Source organism: Musca vetustissima, unplaced genomic scaffold, assembly GCF_032173495.1.
Source record: "Musca vetustissima isolate MV318-11 ecotype Yass unplaced genomic scaffold, APGP_CSIRO_Mvet_v1 utg17272, whole genome shotgun sequence".
NCBI classification, from domain to species: Eukaryota; Metazoa; Arthropoda; class Insecta; order Diptera; family Muscidae; genus Musca; species Musca vetustissima.
This window is the reverse complement of record NW_026888753.1, coordinates 99,501-117,946: the sequence shown is the minus strand read 5'-3', so window position 1 is coordinate 117,946 and position 18,446 is coordinate 99,501. Positions and strand designations below refer to the sequence as shown.

Sequence of the window (18,446 nt, the reverse complement as noted above, 5' to 3'; positions counted from 1 at the left end):
GCGACCTGTACTTTGTTTAAAATTTAACACCATCGGACGGACATGCATAAATGACTCAGAATGTGATTCTATGCATATTCTCTAAGGGAGTCATTTGTCTATCTCCTTTCCTTTTGCATGTTACAAACATATGCACAAAGACATAATACCCTGTACCACAGTAGCAGGGTACAAAAAATAGATATAATCTTTTAATAATTTATTTCATTAAATAAAACCTGAATTTATAAATTCCGCATGTAATAATAATAATAATAATATATACAATTATTTGCATCTCAATTTAAAAATTGTACTTTAATAATGAACACAAATCGTAACATGTTTCATAATATCTTTTTCTGTTACACCATTCTTATGAACCTTGAGCTGGTTCCTTTTTGACTTCGGTATTTGTTGGTGGTGGGTTAAAATGATTCTCAAGTAGTGTTTCACATAAACGTATTTTATCACTATCATTAATTTTTCCTTGGAACATGCCCTCTTTTCCATTACCTTTACCATCTAATATTTCCATGAATTTGGGGCCAAATTCTTCGACTAGCTCTGGATCACCCTTTAATATCATATGACCTTTACCGGGTTGGCGTCCCACGCTTGGTTCAGAAACGGTAAGGAAAAATAATGATATCCCGTCGACAGATACATTTCTCAAAAATGTATTAATGAAGTCGGGTTCAATTCCATCTTTTTTATGCAGACTATAGTATTTGGGCAATGGTTTCGGTAGTGATTCTAATTTTTCAGCTTCCATAATTGCCAAATCTCGCAGAAGTTTCTGAAATGATTTCTTTGTTGCCTTAAGGTTATTCTGTAGTTTTTGTATAAGTTCGACATGTTGCAATGGGCCACCTCTGTAATGAGAAGCAAATTAATATGAATCATTAATTATTATTGTTGTTGTATATGTTTATTTACTTTAAGGCCAAGGTAACTTGCTGCTCTCTGGCAAAACATTTTCCCAATGTTTTTGGTACACGTTGACCAACCACGAAATGTACATAGACACTGTTCTTGTTCTTCTCTTCATACAACAATTTAACACATTGTAATTGGGATAGATTGTTGACATGGGTGCCACAGCACATGTTATCACGCTGACCTTCAATGCGAATAACTCGCACTGGGCCTTCTACGTCTTTGGGCAGACCTCTAGGGGCTCTTAAACCCTGCATCTATATAGGAAATTAAATACTAATAACTTTTTCTTGTTCTAAATGTTATTTGAAATTCCGTACCTGATGCAATGCCTTCTCATCGATCAAAGCCACACTGACCGGTCTACCCTCTCTTATTATATCGTTTGCCATATTCTCAATAACATCCAACGATTCACGGGTGATAACATGTTTGGTATTCAATTCAATGTAGGATGTCTCACTACCCAACCACCACGATGTGGTATCATAGTTAAATTCCTTATCAAACAATTCCGTAATCAAATGTTGACCAGAATGTTGTTGCATATGATCCAAACGTCTTTCCCAATTGACAATTTGCAAGACTTCCGTGCCAACTTCAAGAGCTTTAAATGTCTCAACAAAATGAACCGCTTCCTTGCCTTTACGTATAACACTACGTACTGGAAAACCGTTAATGGTGCCATAATCACAGGGTTGACCACCACCCTCGGGGAAGAGTATGGTATCTTCACATATAACGTTAAAACCCTCTAGTTCGACGGGATCTGCGTCGCCACTGGATGGAAGTTTTAACTTTGCTTCTTCGCATGACACGACTGTGGTTGTGAACTGGGAAAAGAAAATGGATATTATTATAAAGGTATTGGATAAAAAATGTTTCTTTACATACTTGCCGTAGAAAACTATCTTCTTGACACTTAAAAACCATTTTTATCCTCCTGCAATGAAGTCCGAACTTTTGTTTATGATGTTGTTGGTTATGCAAATGCAATAATTTTTGGCAAACAAAACGGTTTGTAAATAGAAATCAGCTGTTTGCTGTTCAAAACGCAGCAAGTGTTACTGCACACGTGTTCTTCTTCTAGGTAGATTAGAACCGGAACCGGTTTCTAAAATTTTTTTACCCGTGTTTTCCAACCGAAATGCCTTTAATTTGGCTTTCTGAATTCATGGCCCATTTAATGGTCCAAATGATTTAATTTTTCAGTTTATTGAAGTTCATATCCCAATTTTTCAATCGAAAGGTGTGTAATTTCCCATTAATGTCTATGTTTTGTCTGGTTTGTCATGTACATCAACAGGTTAGGTTAGGGATGTACGGTTTTTAGTAACAACCGTCCATTCGGAGTCCATTGTGATCATCCTTTGTACCAGAAAAGAAAACGGGATGAGAGAGGAAAAGGAGAGCCTAGAGATGGTTATTTTAGCCATGTAAGATTTTTGACAAAGCCTAGGATCTGGTTGGGGTATATTTTAGAGAAGAAGGCTAGATTATGTTTTCTGCCAATCAGCGGTGGACATCTACAAAGGATATGTTCAATTGTTTCTAGCTCTTCTTCGTACTCACATAGACGACAGTAATCCTCTCCGCTGGAGTCCCATTTCGAAGTGAGATATCTAATCCTCCTAATGATTTTGATCTCTCTCTTTATGTGCCAACAGCGAAAAAGTTATTCGGCGAGAGAATTAAGGCCAGATAGCATTTGAGATTCTCCAACCAGGTTCTCTCGACCATCCGACTGCCTTGCCGTAGGACAAGATTCACAGATCTCTCAATCGGGAGATTGGACGATTTTGAGCCGCTCGATCAAGCTCGTCGGCTATTTCGTTCCCTTCTATGTCACTATGTCCTGGAACCTTACATAAGTTAACTATCCGTCGTATATCATTCAGAACGGACTTGTAATCAAGAACTGCTTTTGATTTTATAGTACACGACTTCAAAGCCTTGAGGGCCGCCTGACTATCGACATATAGTCACCGGTCCCGTATTATCGGCAGTTAGTGTTTTTACTATCTCGGCCGATTTGATGATAGCAAGGATTTCTGCTTGAAAAACGCTACAAAGATTGTTAATGTTATATGAAAAATTACATACGTGGCAGAGGTAAGTAAGCCATAAGTCCAGGATTCCCTACTAGGAAACTCTACTTTGATGTCATTAAAGTCTCTACGAGAGGGAACATAGTAACTAATGTGAATATTTCTCCTCAAGAAATCACAACCTGGCGTTATGTTCAGCGATTTCCAAACATTATTTCTCGGAGCCTCAGGGCACACCTGGGCGCCTGGAATTTAATCAGAATGTCCAGTGGCTTGAGATTCAAGATCACATTCAAGGCTGCCTGTGGTGTACTTCTTAGCGCTCCGGTAGTCAAGATCGAAGCCGATCGCTGCACAGAATTTCATTTTGTCAGAAGTATCTTTGGCCCACAAAATTCCTCAAAATTTTAATTTAATAATTTCAATTTGGCATATTATTTTTATTTGAAAACGTTTTTTGAACTATTCCAATGGAGCTTAACAAAAATGAAGATTGTTTTCATTGTTGGAGGGGCAATTTAAATTTAACCCACGAAAAAGTTAAATTAAACAATCCAAAATACTGCTGGCTGTATCCAAAACATGAACGCAAAGAATTGAAAAATATTTTGCCAAATTTTGAAAATTGCAAAACCTCCATTTATACGAAATGTGATTATTATTTAGAGAAGCATGCACATGAGATAATATTACATTTGGAGAAACTACTTAAGGCCTATAATGAACTAACGTATAAAGAATTGCAATCTCAAAATCAATTGATAGATGATATATGGGTAAATTCGCAAAAGTATTTAATATTATCAGGGTAAGTAATGCAATTTATTCTGGAATATATGTAAATGTTCAGAAAGTTCATTCATTCACCATTATAACTTTATTTACTTCAGAAATGGACTTTGTGTTAAACCCTATCCAGATATTATATCACGTAGATATGAACAGGAACTAATGCATACAATTTGCAGTAAAATAAATAAAATTCACAAGTCTATGTAAGTTATGTCGGAGACATAAAATCATAAAGATTATAGTTTTGAACCCTGATCTTTAAATTTATACAAATTATATACTTAATGGAGTTTTAAATATTAACATGTCTATGTAAGGACAAAAGCCTTTACATAATATATATTTTTGTCACTTCTTTACAGTTTTTATGTCTTTTAGTATATATTACTTATTATATGAATCTAAATTAAAAATATAATTATATTAATTATCAGCGATCGCCTTGCTAAATCCTTGTCAAATATAAACACACAAATGATCGAACTAAAGAAACGCTGTAGTAAATTGGATCATAATGTAAATAGTCCATTTATACTGGGAACATATAATCTGAAATCATTGGGCTATACACGGAAACTAATTGAAGACCTCTATGAATATTTCCATAAGCAATTGTGCAAATTAAAATGCTGGGCTCAATTAATTGCACCCGAAGATCCAGTATCTATTGAAGATTATAGAACATTAATACATCCCTGTAAGGAATATGAAAATCGCATTATGGAGTATTTAGATTCATGTAAATGTATGCGTTCCAAGAGAATTAATTGTGTAAACGATAACAACTAAAAATTATATTATGTAACCGAAATTTATATAGCGATTCAAAAATTAAACGAAAACTGTTAACATTTTGAAAATATTTAATGTTGCTGTTAGTCTATATTTAAAATATGCCTATAATATTCAGGATTGCCTCAATTTGTGTAGGCATATCTATACCAAAGTAGATCCTGGAAAAAACAAAGTATGTATCAAAAATATTCTCTTAGAATTTGAAATGACAATTTGCCAAAGTTATAGTCAAAATAAATATAATCGGACGATATAGTCCCATGGAGCCTATACCCCAAAGTAAGCCTATATTAACATGTTCGGGTTTGGTTTATACTGCTGGGAAGCTTTGATAGTAATTTGGAATAATATTTTCAATTCCCTTTACGCTTTATCCGTGGTATATTCGTCAACAGTCAACCGAGAAGGTATTCAGCAGCATGCATTCTGTTTCTCCACAATCCTCTGCATTTGCTCCAAATTAGGATGGACCCACAGAAATGTCACGTGCGGTCATATAGCAATCAATTACACTCGCTGATCCTTCCATCACCTTCGGCCTTGTCAATCATGGGAACTCTATGATTATCTGGTACCATCTGTCGTGTTGCCCTTTCAATCGTCAGAGGAGACCTTGATGGCCTTCTGCCAATCAGCGATCTATATTTGCAGAGGATGTGTTCAATTGTTTGTAGCTATTCTTCGTCCCCTCAGTAATCCTCTCCGACGGAGTCCCATTTCGAAGTGAGAGTTAAAATCCTGCAGTGACCTGTTATCATCCCCACAATGATTTTGATCTTTCTCTTATTATGAACCAACAGCGAAGTTCTTTTGCGAGTGAATTCAGGCCAGTAGATTTTGAGATTCTGCAACCAGGTTCTCTCGACTATCTGTTACCAACCACCTCGCCGTAGAACAAACGGATTTTGCCAATGAAATAGCCAATGGGTGGTTTCACAGATCTCTCAATCAGAAGATTGGACGACTGTGAGCCCCCTCGAGCAAGCTCGACGGCTATCTCATTCCCTTCAAATGTCACCGAAGGCTGGACTTCTTTTAACAACAATGTTGTCTTTAAATCTGGTTGCTGTTCCTCCGTCCATCTCATTCCCTTCATTGAGGATGAGGATACAGGGACTTTGGAACATCAATTACCTAGAATCGGACAAAAATTTTTATGGGAGCTATATCTAAATCTGAACCGAATTTCACGAAACTCAGCACACATTTTAGACACAATTCAAGGTATAAATATCAGGAATTAGCGGTAAATAAGCTGGTCGAATCGAAAATATGAACTACCCCGACATTAATTATCGAGAGTTCACTGTATGCCCTATATTATAGTACGTTTACATTTGACCGGATTTCGTTAACCCAGTGGGTTTCAATTGTCAATTCCTTTGCATATATGTCAAATAAATCCTCATAAAGTAGGTTAATACGGCATTTACATTAGAACTTTTTAACGGGTTAACCTACTTTATGAGGATTTATTTGGCATATATTCAAAGGAATTGAAAATTTAAACCCACTGGGTTAACCAAATCCGGTTCAATGTAAACGACCTTTAACCCGGAAAAAGTTCAAATGTATATGCCGTTTTAGATACATATTTTTTTTTTAAATCCACGCTTTATTTTATACTTCATGCTTTTGGAAAATAATATTCTTCAAAAAACAGACGCTTTGAAATATTCCTAGAGAAATTCACGACGTTAGTTTTTGGAAAAACATTGTTTAACAAATTTACTTTGATATCAAGAAGTAAATTCGGATCATATTTTTGGAAGGTGGTATTCGGGTCAGCGTTATTTTGGCGACAAAACTTACGTTACGTTATAATTTGCTCTGTAAGTTGTTACGTATTTGAATAACTAATTTCGAACCATTAAATGTCAAAATTGAACTGTCATGAAACAAACAAAAACAACAACACGATGTCAAAACATTCAAAATATTTATTTTATGTTTGTTTATAAAATTGGAATCGGCAAAAATGGGCGATAATCAAAAACAACCATACAATGAAATTGAACAAGAAATCTTGGGACAAATCTTGATATTGGAAAAAGAATTCCGTGATCACAATACCTTGATGAAAAATGAACTTGTACAGCAAAAGGAATTGATCTCAAGATTATGGGTGTTATCACAAAGATACATTTTACTTATAAGGTTAGAAAAATAATATTTAAATATTTGACCTAATAGATAATAACACACTGTATCTCACAGCACTGGACCATGTTGTAAATTTCCGGAAATATATGCTGGTCCAGCAGAGGAGACAATTCTACAGGAATTCTGCGATAAGCTAAAGGCTGTTAAATCGTCCAAGTAAGATGAAATTCACATAAATAAATTTTAATTAACTGTCAATTGTTTTGGGTTAATTTCAGTTGCCGCATTTCCGTCTCCCTGTCCGAGCTGCGTACATCACATCGTCTGTTTGAGAATTTATGTCGAAAATTGGACATGAACGTTCAATCGTTACTTATAACCGGTGATGCCTATCACAAACCTTTGGAATATTTTATTGAATTAACCAGTGACTTATTTAAATATTTTCATGCGTGGATTTTAAAATTGAAATATACTTCAAATTTAATTGATCCGCTCAAATGTGAAGGCATTGAACATTATAAGACATTACTGGAACCTTCAGAGGACTTTGAAGAATACCTTAATGTCGGCTTGACCTATTGTAAATGTTTGAGACCAAAAGCCACGTGCTAAATTGAAATATATATGATAAATGTACATGTATTTTATTTGGTATATTTTTTTAACAAATCTGTGATATACATATCAATATAGAGAACGTGTAGAATCGTTTACACAAAAAATATATATGAAATGACAAAACTGATTAAAAGGAATATGATTGCATTACTGATAATACAAAATATAAGTAGTTAAAACGGCATATACAATAGAACTTTTTACCGGGTTAACCTACTCTATGAGGATTTATTTGGCATGTATACAATGGAATTGACAATTGAATTAAAAGCTACTGTAGCTCTAAGCAATTTGGAAAATATATTAAATATATTATATATAAAAAGCTACTGTAGCTCTAAGCAATTTGGAAATATGTTATTTGCTTTGATAGCTAATTACAAAATATTCTTATTAAAAACTTAACTATTTATTTGATTCTTGAAACAATATTCTTAATTCTCTTTTAAAAGTAATCATTAATTAAAAAAAAGTATTCTTTACAAAATAAAAAATATATATGTATATTGTCCGCGCATTGATAGCTCTTTTGGGAAAATATTAAAAAAATAAACACATGATAGCTACTTGAAAAAAAATATTTTAAATTAAGGCATTGGTCCTTGATCCTTGGAAAAATATTCTGTAAAAATCTCATCTTTAATAACCCATTAGAAAAAAGTCTTTAAAGGATCCTTACAAAGTTATATGATAATTATTTATCATATTTAGTTATTGGAAATTTATATTTATTTGGGATAAAATACAAAAAATGTTGAGGGAATTTTAGATGATTTTAATTGCGACAATTTTTAAATTGTTTTTGTAACTTGTGTATAGCTTGAAAGTAAAAAATGGGTCGTAATTTGGTATTGAATAAATTCTGAAAGCTTCGTGGTCAAGAATTTAATATATCGAGGACATCATTGTATCCACATATTAGTTGCACGACAATGAGACGCCTTTGGTGTTGCACCATTCGAAATAGCAAAAATATGTTGATTTATGATTTAGTTTCCATGGATTGGATTCAATCACGTTAAGACCTGAAAGACGATCTATCAATATACGATGGTTGATATATGATATATCAGACCTCATGCTAGACGGTATTTTCATGGAGGTAAGAACGGTTGTCATCGGGATGGGTCTCCTACCTCTGCAGGCGATAAAAAATGCCCCAAACTTTATCCCTAGATGTCACGTTCTAAGTGATGAAGTGGGTGTGGTTTTTGGTTCGTGGGGATAGATCTTACTTTGACAGAAATAACAAGTGTATCGTAGGCTGCCCGTATGGTCAGTGTCACCGAAATTCCATAATGGAAGTGAGAAAATATATCTTTATGTTCAAACCATCTGGAATACATGTGCTAAGAACTAGATCACTAACTTCAGCGGTCAGATGCACAACTACTTTGTCATTCAGGCTGTCGGACCCGCAGCTCGAGGAAGAATTCAGCTCGGCAAAATATAGGGATTAACAACTTCAGAATATATGGTACGGACTGATGTCCTCTTAATCTCAAAAAAAATTGAAATTCAGCTGGTACGGCAAAAATGTTCCTCATAGAAATATTGGATTTATGACCCATGTTTTTTTTTTTACCAAATCCGTTTCAGACAATGTAGAGTCGATTTACAAATGTCCGTTTGTCTTGCCGGCTGGTGCGCACGATAACTCTCGAAAGAAATAACCGATTTCATCCAAACTTTGCACATCGTAATATTTTTTCTAAACTTAAATCAAGTTTGAAGAATACGTGTGCATCTACCTAAAGCGAACGGAATATCCGATTTCATTTCATAGATCAAGTTCGAAGGTAGGATCCGTCGGTCCTCTCCTACTGGGACCTCACTCTCAAAATGAGCAAAATTTGGCTGAAAATTAATTTTATATCATCTCGGGAAAGGACTATCCGATTTAAATTAAATTCTGTACAACCTAATATTATAACCAAGACTGTGTAATGTTTAAAGATTAGACCCGTTGGTCTACTCCTTCTCGTACCTTCTGCACAGGATCAAATTTTTTTAATTCAATATTAAGCGAATTGTTCCAAACGCTGCAAATTGTTATACTTTTGTCAAATCAAAATCCTTAAAACCTCCCACTCAAAATAATAAAGACAGTGTTTAATTCCGTAGACCTTCGCAAACCTTCGGCAACGCCAACTTTATTACTTGTTTTGTAGGGATTTGACATTTATTTGAATATGGATTGGGACAAGTTGAGTTTAGGGGCTCATTTCGGTTTTTTCTGAAATGTTTACTTTTTCTAAATAGTCACCAATATTACCATCATCGGTTCATAAATGACGAAGTTATGAACATATAAATTCCGGAATTTCAGAGGCCCATATCTCGGTAATGTATGGACTTCCCCTTCTTGGAAAAATCCAAGATGAGCCCCTAAACTTAACTGAAACCAGTGATTGTTTTCGGATCAATTTCATAACAATCGGACAAAAATTAAACCTGTATTTTGATTATAGAAATACTAGGTTTGTTTATCCAAGTTTTAGGGAAAAGTTGTGTTCTGAGGCTCAAGAAAACCATTATAGACCACAGAAACATCTATCTTCCTCTATTCCCGTCCCTTTCATCTTTTACTTTTCAGGTACTTATTGGGGATGGGCATAATGGACCAAAGGTCTTCGAGTGAAGACAATTAAAATGTAATTACATATTTCATATAATCGAAAAATCTTAAATCCTCGACCGATAGCTGTCCATAAAAACAAACTAAAGGTTGGGCACCTATTATTTCATAGGATACACTGAATTTTTCAAATAATAAAAAATATATTGTTGGAATCCGGACCTCAATAGCTCTAAAGTGATCAAATGATTCGCGACCTTGACTGGTTCCAAGTCGATTCTACATATCATTATCATCATTGAAGGATCACGTGTATCATTATTGAGTCAATTCAGGACATCAAATAAATTCTAAATTTAATATAAAAACGACCAATTATTTCAGCAATTATGATGGTAGAACACCCATAGCATTTGTTCCATACAATGTCCCAGAAGACTATATAGATCCTTTACTTAATTTCCAGGGAATAATGATCCACATTTTATCCTTATAATGATCTGAAATTTGAAAATAATGCATTTAGTGTGGGATTCAAAAAAAAGTTTATACCAGCTAATCCAACTATGTCTATTTTGGACCAGTGTTGATCAAACATGATCATTGTGCAAATACTGTTTGTGGCACACATGAGCAATTCAGGATATGCAAAAACAATGTGTAGTTTCTTGTAGAAGAATAGAAATTAACAATTTCTCAAAAGACCGGCAAAACATGTAGCATCAGAATTGGCTTGGATCAATTATTTTCTGCAAATTATAAGTTCGACAATCAATTAAACAAATAATGATTAACTTGATAACAAAGAAGCATGGTTTTTGTACACAAACAACAACAGCACCAACAAATTACACGCCGCCTCACTTCCAACCCGGGCGTCCACACTATTATAGTACATCACAAAAACAATAAAACACACTCTTGATTTTTGTATTTATTACATCTTCAAAGCTGTCCAGAGGGGACTTTTGTTATTTTTATTGTAAAAACATGTGTTGTTGTTGATTTCTTTTTGGTAACAATTATAATACATCACTGAAACTTTTATATTTAATATAAAATAAAATCCATATCAGCAATGAGTCCAAACAAAAGTGTAACTTCCTCCTCCATGCAGCCTTGACCACAAATACACGGCCTTTTAGCGAAGTCTTCTGGCTTCACGTTCAGATTCCAACAATGTCAAGATATCGCCTTCACGTACGGGTCCCTTAACGTTGCGGATAATTTGACGGTTTTGTTCACCGATGAACTCCACTTTGACTTGGGTACATTGACCTTGGGAGCCAGTGCGGCCCAAAACTTTGATAACACGTGCCCAAACAACTGGTTTATCCATATTTATTTAAAAAATTTGTGATTTTTCTATAAAAAAATTCACGTGTGACACACGCACAAAGTGACAGCCGGAAACGAAAAGAAAGAATTTTTCGTTAATTTTTGGCGAATTTGTTTTGTTTCGTCGAATTTTCGTTCAGTGTGGCATTAAATGTCAAATTATTCACCGCAGCAGAGTTGTAATTGTAGTAGACAATTGATTGATAGCACAAATATAATGGGTGATTCAGAGTGAATTAGTTTCAAATTTAATAATATTAAAAACTAACTTTATTATTAATTTTACTTTGATTATTATTATTTATTGTACATGTAGTTGTCAAAAATTGATTTTACGATAAAGTGTTTGTTATCCTAGAAACAACTTTAAGGCTTTTCAAGTAACAAAGGAAAGAATTAAAAAAATGTTTAAGCTGCTGTGAATCACAGAAACTCTTAAACCTTTAGGACCAATGTTTTAGAATTTATATCTAATATATTTTTTGGATTATATGTAAAAAATGTTGATGAAGTTATGCGCTTTTCGATATAAGAAAAAGGTCAAAAATGTGTATACAGTCGAATTATTTAAATCGCTTCATATTCGAATTGCACCCTCCGCATTATTGTTAATTCTTGTAAAAAAATTAAAGGGACCCCCGCTTCCCCATTCTCGGTGACAAAAAATTTAATTTAGTTTTTTGATTTAATTCGCATCTACACCAATTAAAGGATGTCTCTGCAAAATTACAAGGGAAAATCTCCAAAACTCTTGAAGATATAGCCGATTTATTGTGTCAGCATGAAGTGGCAGCAAGAGTGATTAAACGTATTTTTTTTTTTCGAAGCAATGTTTTTACGACCGGCGGGCACGATAACTCAAAAACTAATAATCCAATCGGTTCTAAATTTTGCCACGTTTCTCAGGAAGTGTATAGCTCTCGTATGAACTAGGATAAAGCCTATTGGTGAAAAACTTCATTTTTTAACTTAGTTTGTGGTCAAAAAAAGGTCCGCCATTTTGTTAATTTTTGAGATAATGTCAGTAATCCTAGATCATACGAGTGAGATGTACTATTTCTAACACCGTTGGAATTTCCGGATTCCGATGTTCCAGGGAGAAGTTATCATGCCCGCCATCAAAAATAAAGATTTTTCTTTAATCACCAAAAACAACAACAACCAAATTTTGCTAATTATTTTTCTTCTCTTTTAAATTTTTAAGTATATATGTGTAAAGTTACAAACCTTAAAATGGATTGGTATTCCTTTACCAGACCAATGAAATTCTTGAAAATTTAAAATCGAAATTTAATTTTAAATAAAAAAAAAACGTAGCGACATCAAACTTAGCCCATTTGAACACCAGAATAAAAGATGTATGTGTAGCAACAATTTTGACATACATACAAAATGTCGTATGGAAAGAAAAACTGACAGTACAGATGACAATAAAGGCTTGTTTAACAATAACTTTAATCAGCAGGGTATATTTTAATCACGATAAGAAACAATACATCTTTCCTATAATTTGCAAATGTTTTCATCCGTTTTAATATTTTTGATTTTATTTTTATAATTATGGCTGTTACCTTCTACAATTGATACCGTGATTAGGCCTATCCTGATTTCAACAGACATACTTTATGGGTCTTCAGTTACATTTTTAATAACAGCGGCTTTGCTATAACAGTTGATCACTATAATCAAGCTAAATTTAAAACAAATTTAAATCATGAATACGAAAAAATACATCTCTCCCACAAAGAACCAAAATTTGTAACTATTTTCATATGATATTTGTTTTTATATTCAATGCGTGCTAAATGCAAACACGAAAGAAACTAAATATTATTACATTTAGAAGGAACATTTCAATAATTATAATTTTTCTTTCTATTTTCCAATTCTAAACAACAACTTAAGGCGAAGATGAATAATTTTGTATGTACAGGGTCTATTTAAAATGTACTTTAAACGGTATTTACATTCGAACTTTTTGCAGCGTTAACCTGCTTTATGAGGATTTATTTGACAATTAGGCAATGGAATTGACAATTGAAACCCACCGGGTTAACTAAATCCGGTAAAATGTAAACGTACACTTAAAACGTATCATTAAAGTTTTAATATTTGACATATTGAACCACCCTGTTGAAATCAGTTGGTGTTCCGCCGTTCTGCAAGAATTTACTTATTTTTATTATTTTGTTCAATATCATAAGTGAAAAATTGTTATCGTGGTAAAAAATGGTACATTCTTGTAGTACGGGAACAGACCAAGCATGGTACAATAATACAAGGTAGGGCAGCTTGAGGTGAATAACAAAAAAACAACCATCCACGTATGGCTTCTTCTGCCAAAAATAGAATAAATACGCGCAACAAGTGTTTGTGTTTATTTGACATTTTTTCAACACAAAACTAAAAACGCGAAAAATGAATGAAAGGTTATGATTTCTTCCCAAAATCCATCCATAACAAATTAAATACTTTCAGACGAACGTGTTAAAAACATAATTTTAATTTCAATTAAATTTGAATATATTTATTTTGATCAATTTATTTTGAATTTATTTGACATAGTATTTAAAACAATACACACACATACACAAAATATATATTTTGATTTGATGGAACAAGCCGCCTTGAGAAAAAATTGTAATCAGTTGGTAGCTGTGCCCTACCTTGTAATAATTATACCATGAGACCAAGTACCTTAAACAGAAGTAATATTAAAAAACAAAAAAAAAATAATAAAGTCTAGGTTTATACATGCAACTTTCGTAAGCAACTCTCCTGAGTCTATGGACCAAAGGAATAAGAATTGTAAATAATTTGCTCTTTTCATATAAGAACAATTTTGTATTCAGTATACATTTGAATTTCGAGCAAATTGATAGGAAGTTCTGTCATTGTTTAAACGCACCTTGAAGTGTTCGTAGCAGTTCGTTGTGAAACGAAATAATTTGGAATTACCCTGTTATATCTACCAATAATAGCTGCATTCCAATCATTTTAACCAGAGAAAGGGGGAGAAAATTTGGAAACAATGTGCTCTTTCTATAATGAAATTTCTCCCACTGGTCTGTTCCCGTACTGCAAGAATCTACTAGTTTTTACTATTTTCTTCGATATCATAAGGGAAAAAAGTGTTATCGTAGTAAAAAGTAGTAGATTCTAGCAGTACGGGACAGGAACAAGTCCTTGTCCAAACTAATGTAATTTCAAGAAGCAAAGGAAAGCCAGGAAAAGAACCTACGTACCCACCATTATGGGAGGCGTTTCGCCGTTGGTTATGTGGCTCATCAGGCATATTGGGCTATGTGGCTTTACAAAGGTCGTATGTTGATAACTTGTATTTATTCCGCCCTGATGCGAAACTTGCATATGCGAATTAAATTCAAATTTGTCGAAGTTCGACATTTGTCTTTATTAAAGGAACAATCCTTTTCAAAGCAGATTTTTGTTGTAGCGATGGATAATTAATCCACACACCTACAATTGCTTCCATGGTATACACATGTTTTTTGCGCAACCGTTTTAGAACGTTAAGTGGTCTGGAAACATTTGTATTGCTCCGAGGACCGCAACAACAAAAATCTACTTTGAAAAGGATTGTTTCTAGAATGAAGACAAATGCCGAACTTTGACAAGTTTGAATTTAATTCGCATATGCAAGTTTGGCATCAGGGCGGAATAAATACAATTTATCAACATACGACCTTTGTAAAGCCACATAGCCCAATATACCTGATGAGCCACTTAACCAACGGCGAAACGCATCGCATAATGTTGGGTACGTAGGTTCTTCTTCTGGATTTCCTTTTCATTGCAAAACTTAAATCAGCTCGGTTCGAAAGATTAAAAATAATCACTTAAAAAATTACTTTCAAATGATCACTGCCCTTACAAGGCAAAATTCAAATAACAAAAAGTAAATACTTTTATATACCATTAGTTTCAACAAAACTACTCAAGTGTGTTCTTCTTTAAAAATAGTTTCAAGTAGCCCACAATGGCGTGGATATTTTATAAAATAAAACATGTTTTATAATATAAAATATTTTCAAAAGCTCTACAAATGTGTGTATATTCTTCAAAAAAATATTTTCAAGGAGTTAAAAATATAATTAATATATGTTTAATATATAAATGTATCATATATAAAAAAAATAGGTTTAATTTTCATATTAACAAAATATTTATTTTCATGATAAAAACCCAATTTATACGTAACACCCTGTTAACATTGACAACAACTTCATGATTTCCAGACACTTCCCAAACACCAAATGTCAAATTCAACCATATTTGACAACTCGGACACGTATGAAACATTTCGTTGATGACAACAACAAAACTTCGTTTGTGTGTTTTCTACCATACTTCGGCTTTCATACGTTTTTCTGATTTCGCTGCCGTCACATCAGTCACATACGGGAGCGTGTGAGTCGCGGCATAGTTTTGTGTGGTTTATTTTGATCTAGTTAGTGGACAACAGTTAACAAAAAAAAAGCAAAATGAAAAATTATATGTTAATTTTATTGTTGGTTCTGCCAACTATCATCTGCACTTTCAATGCACGTAAGTAAATAAATAATTTATTAACAAAATTTTATCAAATCAAAAGCGATATTTGTGTGTAATGAGAGATAAGTGAAGAGAAGACATTGACGTTGTTGTTGTGTTGCTTGCATTGCAGAGAATCGAGTGCCGACGTAATTTGACGTGGCAGAAACCCAACGACGACTTCAATGTTTTTGACAATTGGGAAAAGTGTTTTCGTCATTTGACGATTAATTAAATTGTTATTTTTGAATGAAAATTAAAGAAATAATTCAAAATTATTAAAAAATAGATTTCAAAACTTATCGTTTGATGTGTTGGCATTGATTTGACTTTGATAAATCGGTTACCTTCTAGCAATTAACCTTGTTCAACTTTCACTTTGTAGCCAACAAATTTTCCGCCTTTGCCGAGGATGTTGTTGAGGATGATATTGTCGATGCCGATGGTGATGATGGTTCCGTAACTGGTGAAGATGCCGAAACTGAAGATGATTCTGAGCCCCTACAAACGACATCGCCCTATGCCGACACCTTCTTGTTGTTTACCAAGCCCACCTACACCCCTGGCCAACAATTGGATTTGCCCGGTGGCAAGCCTGTTGAATTCTTGATCGGTTTCACCAACAAAGGTCCCAATGATTTCGTCGTTGAATCTGTTGAAGCTTCTTTCCGTTATCCCATGGACTTCAACTACTACATTCAAAACTTCTCTGCCATCGCTTACAACCGTGAAGTCAAGCCCGGTTCTGAAGCTACCGTTTCCTACTCTTTCTTGCCCTCTGATCAATTCGCTGGCCGTCCTTTCGGTTTGAACATTGCCATGAACTACCGTGATTCCAATGGTGTCCAATTCAGTGAAGCCGTCTTCAACGAAACCGTCTTGATCTCCGAAGTTGATGAGGGTCTTGATGGCGAAACCTTCTTCTTGTATGTCTTGATGGCTGGTGTTGTTGTTCTGCTCTTGGTCATTGGTCAACAATACTTGTTGGGCTCCTCTGGTAAACGTAAGCGTTCTGCTGCCAAGAAGACTATTGAAACTGGTACCACCAACGACAGCACAATTGACTACGAATGGTTGCCACAAGAAACTTTGCGTGCTTTGCGTAAGTTATTTTTAATATTTTAATCATTTGATATTTTTAATAAAATATTTCTTTTTCATTACAGAAAAATCTCCACCCAAGTCAAAGACACCCAAAACATCGCCCAAACCCGGCAAACAAAGCAGTCCCAAGCAAACACAAAGTCCCAAACCCAAAAAGGCTGTTAAACAACAATAAGATGTAGTAGCTTTACAATAATAAGATCATCAACAAATTTTTCAACACCACCACTCACACCTCAACATAACAATCAATGTTCATATAATTTATCATTACTTCTACTTCATATCGAAAGTTTTTCTTCTTGAGAATTTTTTTGAGATTTTGTTATTTAGGAAGAGCTCACTCAATGGAGACGATAAGCCAGGCCGCTAGTAAGAGATGATGATGTCTTCCTTTTAATGTTGAATTATTAGAAAAAAAAAACAGTTACGGTTTTATGGCTTTTAAAAAAATTCCCCAACTATTTTTAAGCCGACTTTTTTTATATATATAAATTATATTGAAAATGTATTGTCTTCATTTATAGAAGGCATATTTTCCTATTTGTGTTTTTTTGTAAAAAATATAAAGGAAAACAAATGTAAAAAGACTAATTTTTTTAATTGTGAAATAACTTACTAAGCGGTATATTCTTATATGTCCCAGTTTGGTATAAGAAAAAATGTTAACAACGAACATTTCTTATACCATAACTACGAAATTATTTTATTTCTTAATCATTCTGTAAAGTCAAACTTAATGCACTTGACATTCTTAAAACAAACAAAAAGAAATCCTTAGAGTAATTATTTTTTAATAAAAAAGAAAAAAAACAACAATATGCAGTTTTGTATTTTGTTTATAAAATGAGGGGGGTTTAATTTAGCATAGTGTTCTGATAGAGATAATAGGCTTGGTAATAAAGGTTTACATTTCATACGAATTTTCGAATTTTTTTTCAAATATCGTGTATTATCTTTGAACAGAAAAAAAACTGCGCATAGTAGGTACTTAGGTACACATTTCTAAATAATTTATGTCTGTGCATTTTTATACTCTCCCTTTTAGACTTATTCTAAACAACATTTGACCGATTTTTTTTTTACTTCACACCCTTCTAGTCATTCTACTTTCCAAAACAAAATGTTTTTATGGTTGAAAACTATAAAACGGCATTTACATTAGAACTTTTTACAGGGTTAACCTACTTTATGTGGATTTATTTCAAATATATACAATGGAATTGACAATTTAAATCCAATAGATTTAATAAATGCGGTGCAATGTAAAAGTACTATAATGTAATAATAGTACAGTAACCACACAATAACTTGTACCATGTAAAATTATAAACTTAAATAATTTATAACAATGCAGACATATTTTATTATCGTCAGGATCGAGTTTTTTTTTATCACGATATACTTAGAAGGCGGCTATCCTTCGATGGCAGAATATAAAAAGGGGGTTATATGGGGATTACCCCTAAACGGGATTAGGGGTTATATAGGGATCACCCCCCTAATTCTTGGGAGGTACATTTGTTACCATATACGACTTCAAAATACCAACTTTCAGCGAAATCGTTTGAAAACGCGCTCAAGAACTCCAAAATACC

General features: G+C 33.7%; 5 protein-coding genes across 5 annotated transcripts; 3 read left to right on the top strand and 2 right to left on the bottom strand.

Moving 5' to 3' along the window:
- Positions 1-355: 355 nt before the first annotated feature.
- LOC133336588 (alanyl-tRNA editing protein Aarsd1-A-like) lies at positions 356-1,851 on the bottom strand. Its single transcript, XM_061544869.1, has 4 exons — positions 1,813-1,851; positions 1,239-1,751; positions 919-1,175; positions 356-854 (listed from the first exon to the last, which is right to left on the bottom strand). Exons 1-4 carry the CDS (start codon positions 1,849-1,851, stop codon positions 356-358), a joined length of 1,308 nt encoding a protein of 435 aa, XP_061400853.1.
- Positions 1,852-3,436: 1,585 nt separating this feature from the next.
- On the top strand, positions 3,437-4,547 carry LOC133336587 (uncharacterized). The gene is made up of 3 exons (XM_061544868.1): positions 3,437-3,774; positions 3,857-3,961; positions 4,193-4,547. The coding sequence occupies exons 1-3, from the start codon at positions 3,437-3,439 to the stop codon at positions 4,545-4,547; spliced, it is 798 nt and encodes a 265-aa protein (XP_061400852.1).
- A 1,984-nt stretch (positions 4,548-6,531) lies between these two features.
- LOC133336586 (uncharacterized) lies at positions 6,532-7,271 on the top strand. The gene is made up of 3 exons (XM_061544867.1): positions 6,532-6,710; positions 6,771-6,872; positions 6,935-7,271. Exons 1-3 carry the CDS (start codon positions 6,532-6,534, stop codon positions 7,269-7,271), a joined length of 618 nt encoding a protein of 205 aa, XP_061400851.1.
- Positions 7,272-10,986: 3,715 nt separating this feature from the next.
- On the bottom strand, positions 10,987-11,294 carry LOC133336585 (small ribosomal subunit protein eS28). Its single transcript, XM_061544866.1, has one exon. The coding sequence runs from the start codon at positions 11,192-11,194 to the stop codon at positions 10,997-10,999; it is 198 nt and encodes a 65-aa protein (XP_061400850.1). The 5' UTR covers positions 11,195-11,294; the 3' UTR covers positions 10,987-10,996.
- A 4,349-nt stretch (positions 11,295-15,643) lies between these two features.
- On the top strand, positions 15,644-17,083 carry LOC133336584 (translocon-associated protein subunit alpha). Its single transcript, XM_061544865.1, has 3 exons — positions 15,644-15,759; positions 16,130-16,846; positions 16,911-17,083. Exons 1-3 carry the CDS (start codon positions 15,696-15,698, stop codon positions 17,021-17,023), a joined length of 894 nt encoding a protein of 297 aa, XP_061400849.1. The 5' UTR covers positions 15,644-15,695; the 3' UTR covers positions 17,024-17,083.
- The last annotated feature ends 1,363 nt before the right edge of the window (positions 17,084-18,446 follow it).

Coding starts and splice junctions, on each gene's coding strand:
- LOC133336588 (XM_061544869.1), bottom strand. CDS start 1,851: ATGGTTTTTAAGTGTCAAGAAGATAGTTTTCTACGGCAA. Junction 1,752..1,812: donor AAGATAGTTTTCTACGGCAA/GTATGTAAAGAA, acceptor TTCTTTTCCCAG/TTCACAACCACAGTCGTGTC. Junction 1,176..1,238: donor ATGAGAAGGCATTGCATCAG/GTACGGAATTTC, acceptor TTTCCTATATAG/ATGCAGGGTTTAAGAGCCCC.
- LOC133336587 (XM_061544868.1), top strand. CDS start 3,437: ATGGAGCTTAACAAAAATGAAGATTGTTTTCATTGTTGGAGGGGCAAT. Junction 3,775..3,856: donor AAGTATTTAATATTATCAGG/GTAAGTAATGCA, acceptor TATTTACTTCAG/AAATGGACTTTGTGTTAAAC. Junction 3,962..4,192: donor AATAAAATTCACAAGTCTAT/GTAAGTTATGTC, acceptor ATTAATTATCAG/CGATCGCCTTGCTAAATCCT.
- LOC133336586 (XM_061544867.1), top strand. CDS start 6,532: ATGGGCGATAATCAAAAACAACCATACAATGAAATTGAACAAGAAATC. Junction 6,711..6,770: donor AGATACATTTTACTTATAAG/GTTAGAAAAATA, acceptor TGTATCTCACAG/CACTGGACCATGTTGTAAAT. Junction 6,873..6,934: donor AAGGCTGTTAAATCGTCCAA/GTAAGATGAAAT, acceptor GGTTAATTTCAG/TTGCCGCATTTCCGTCTCCC.
- LOC133336585 (XM_061544866.1), bottom strand. CDS start 11,194: ATGGATAAACCAGTTGTTTGGGCACGTGTTATCAAAGTTTTGGGCCGC.
- LOC133336584 (XM_061544865.1), top strand. CDS start 15,696: ATGAAAAATTATATGTTAATTTTATTGTTGGTTCTGCCAACTATCATC. Junction 15,760..16,129: donor CATCTGCACTTTCAATGCAC/GTAAGTAAATAA, acceptor TTCACTTTGTAG/CCAACAAATTTTCCGCCTTT. Junction 16,847..16,910: donor AGAAACTTTGCGTGCTTTGC/GTAAGTTATTTT, acceptor TTTTCATTACAG/AAAAATCTCCACCCAAGTCA.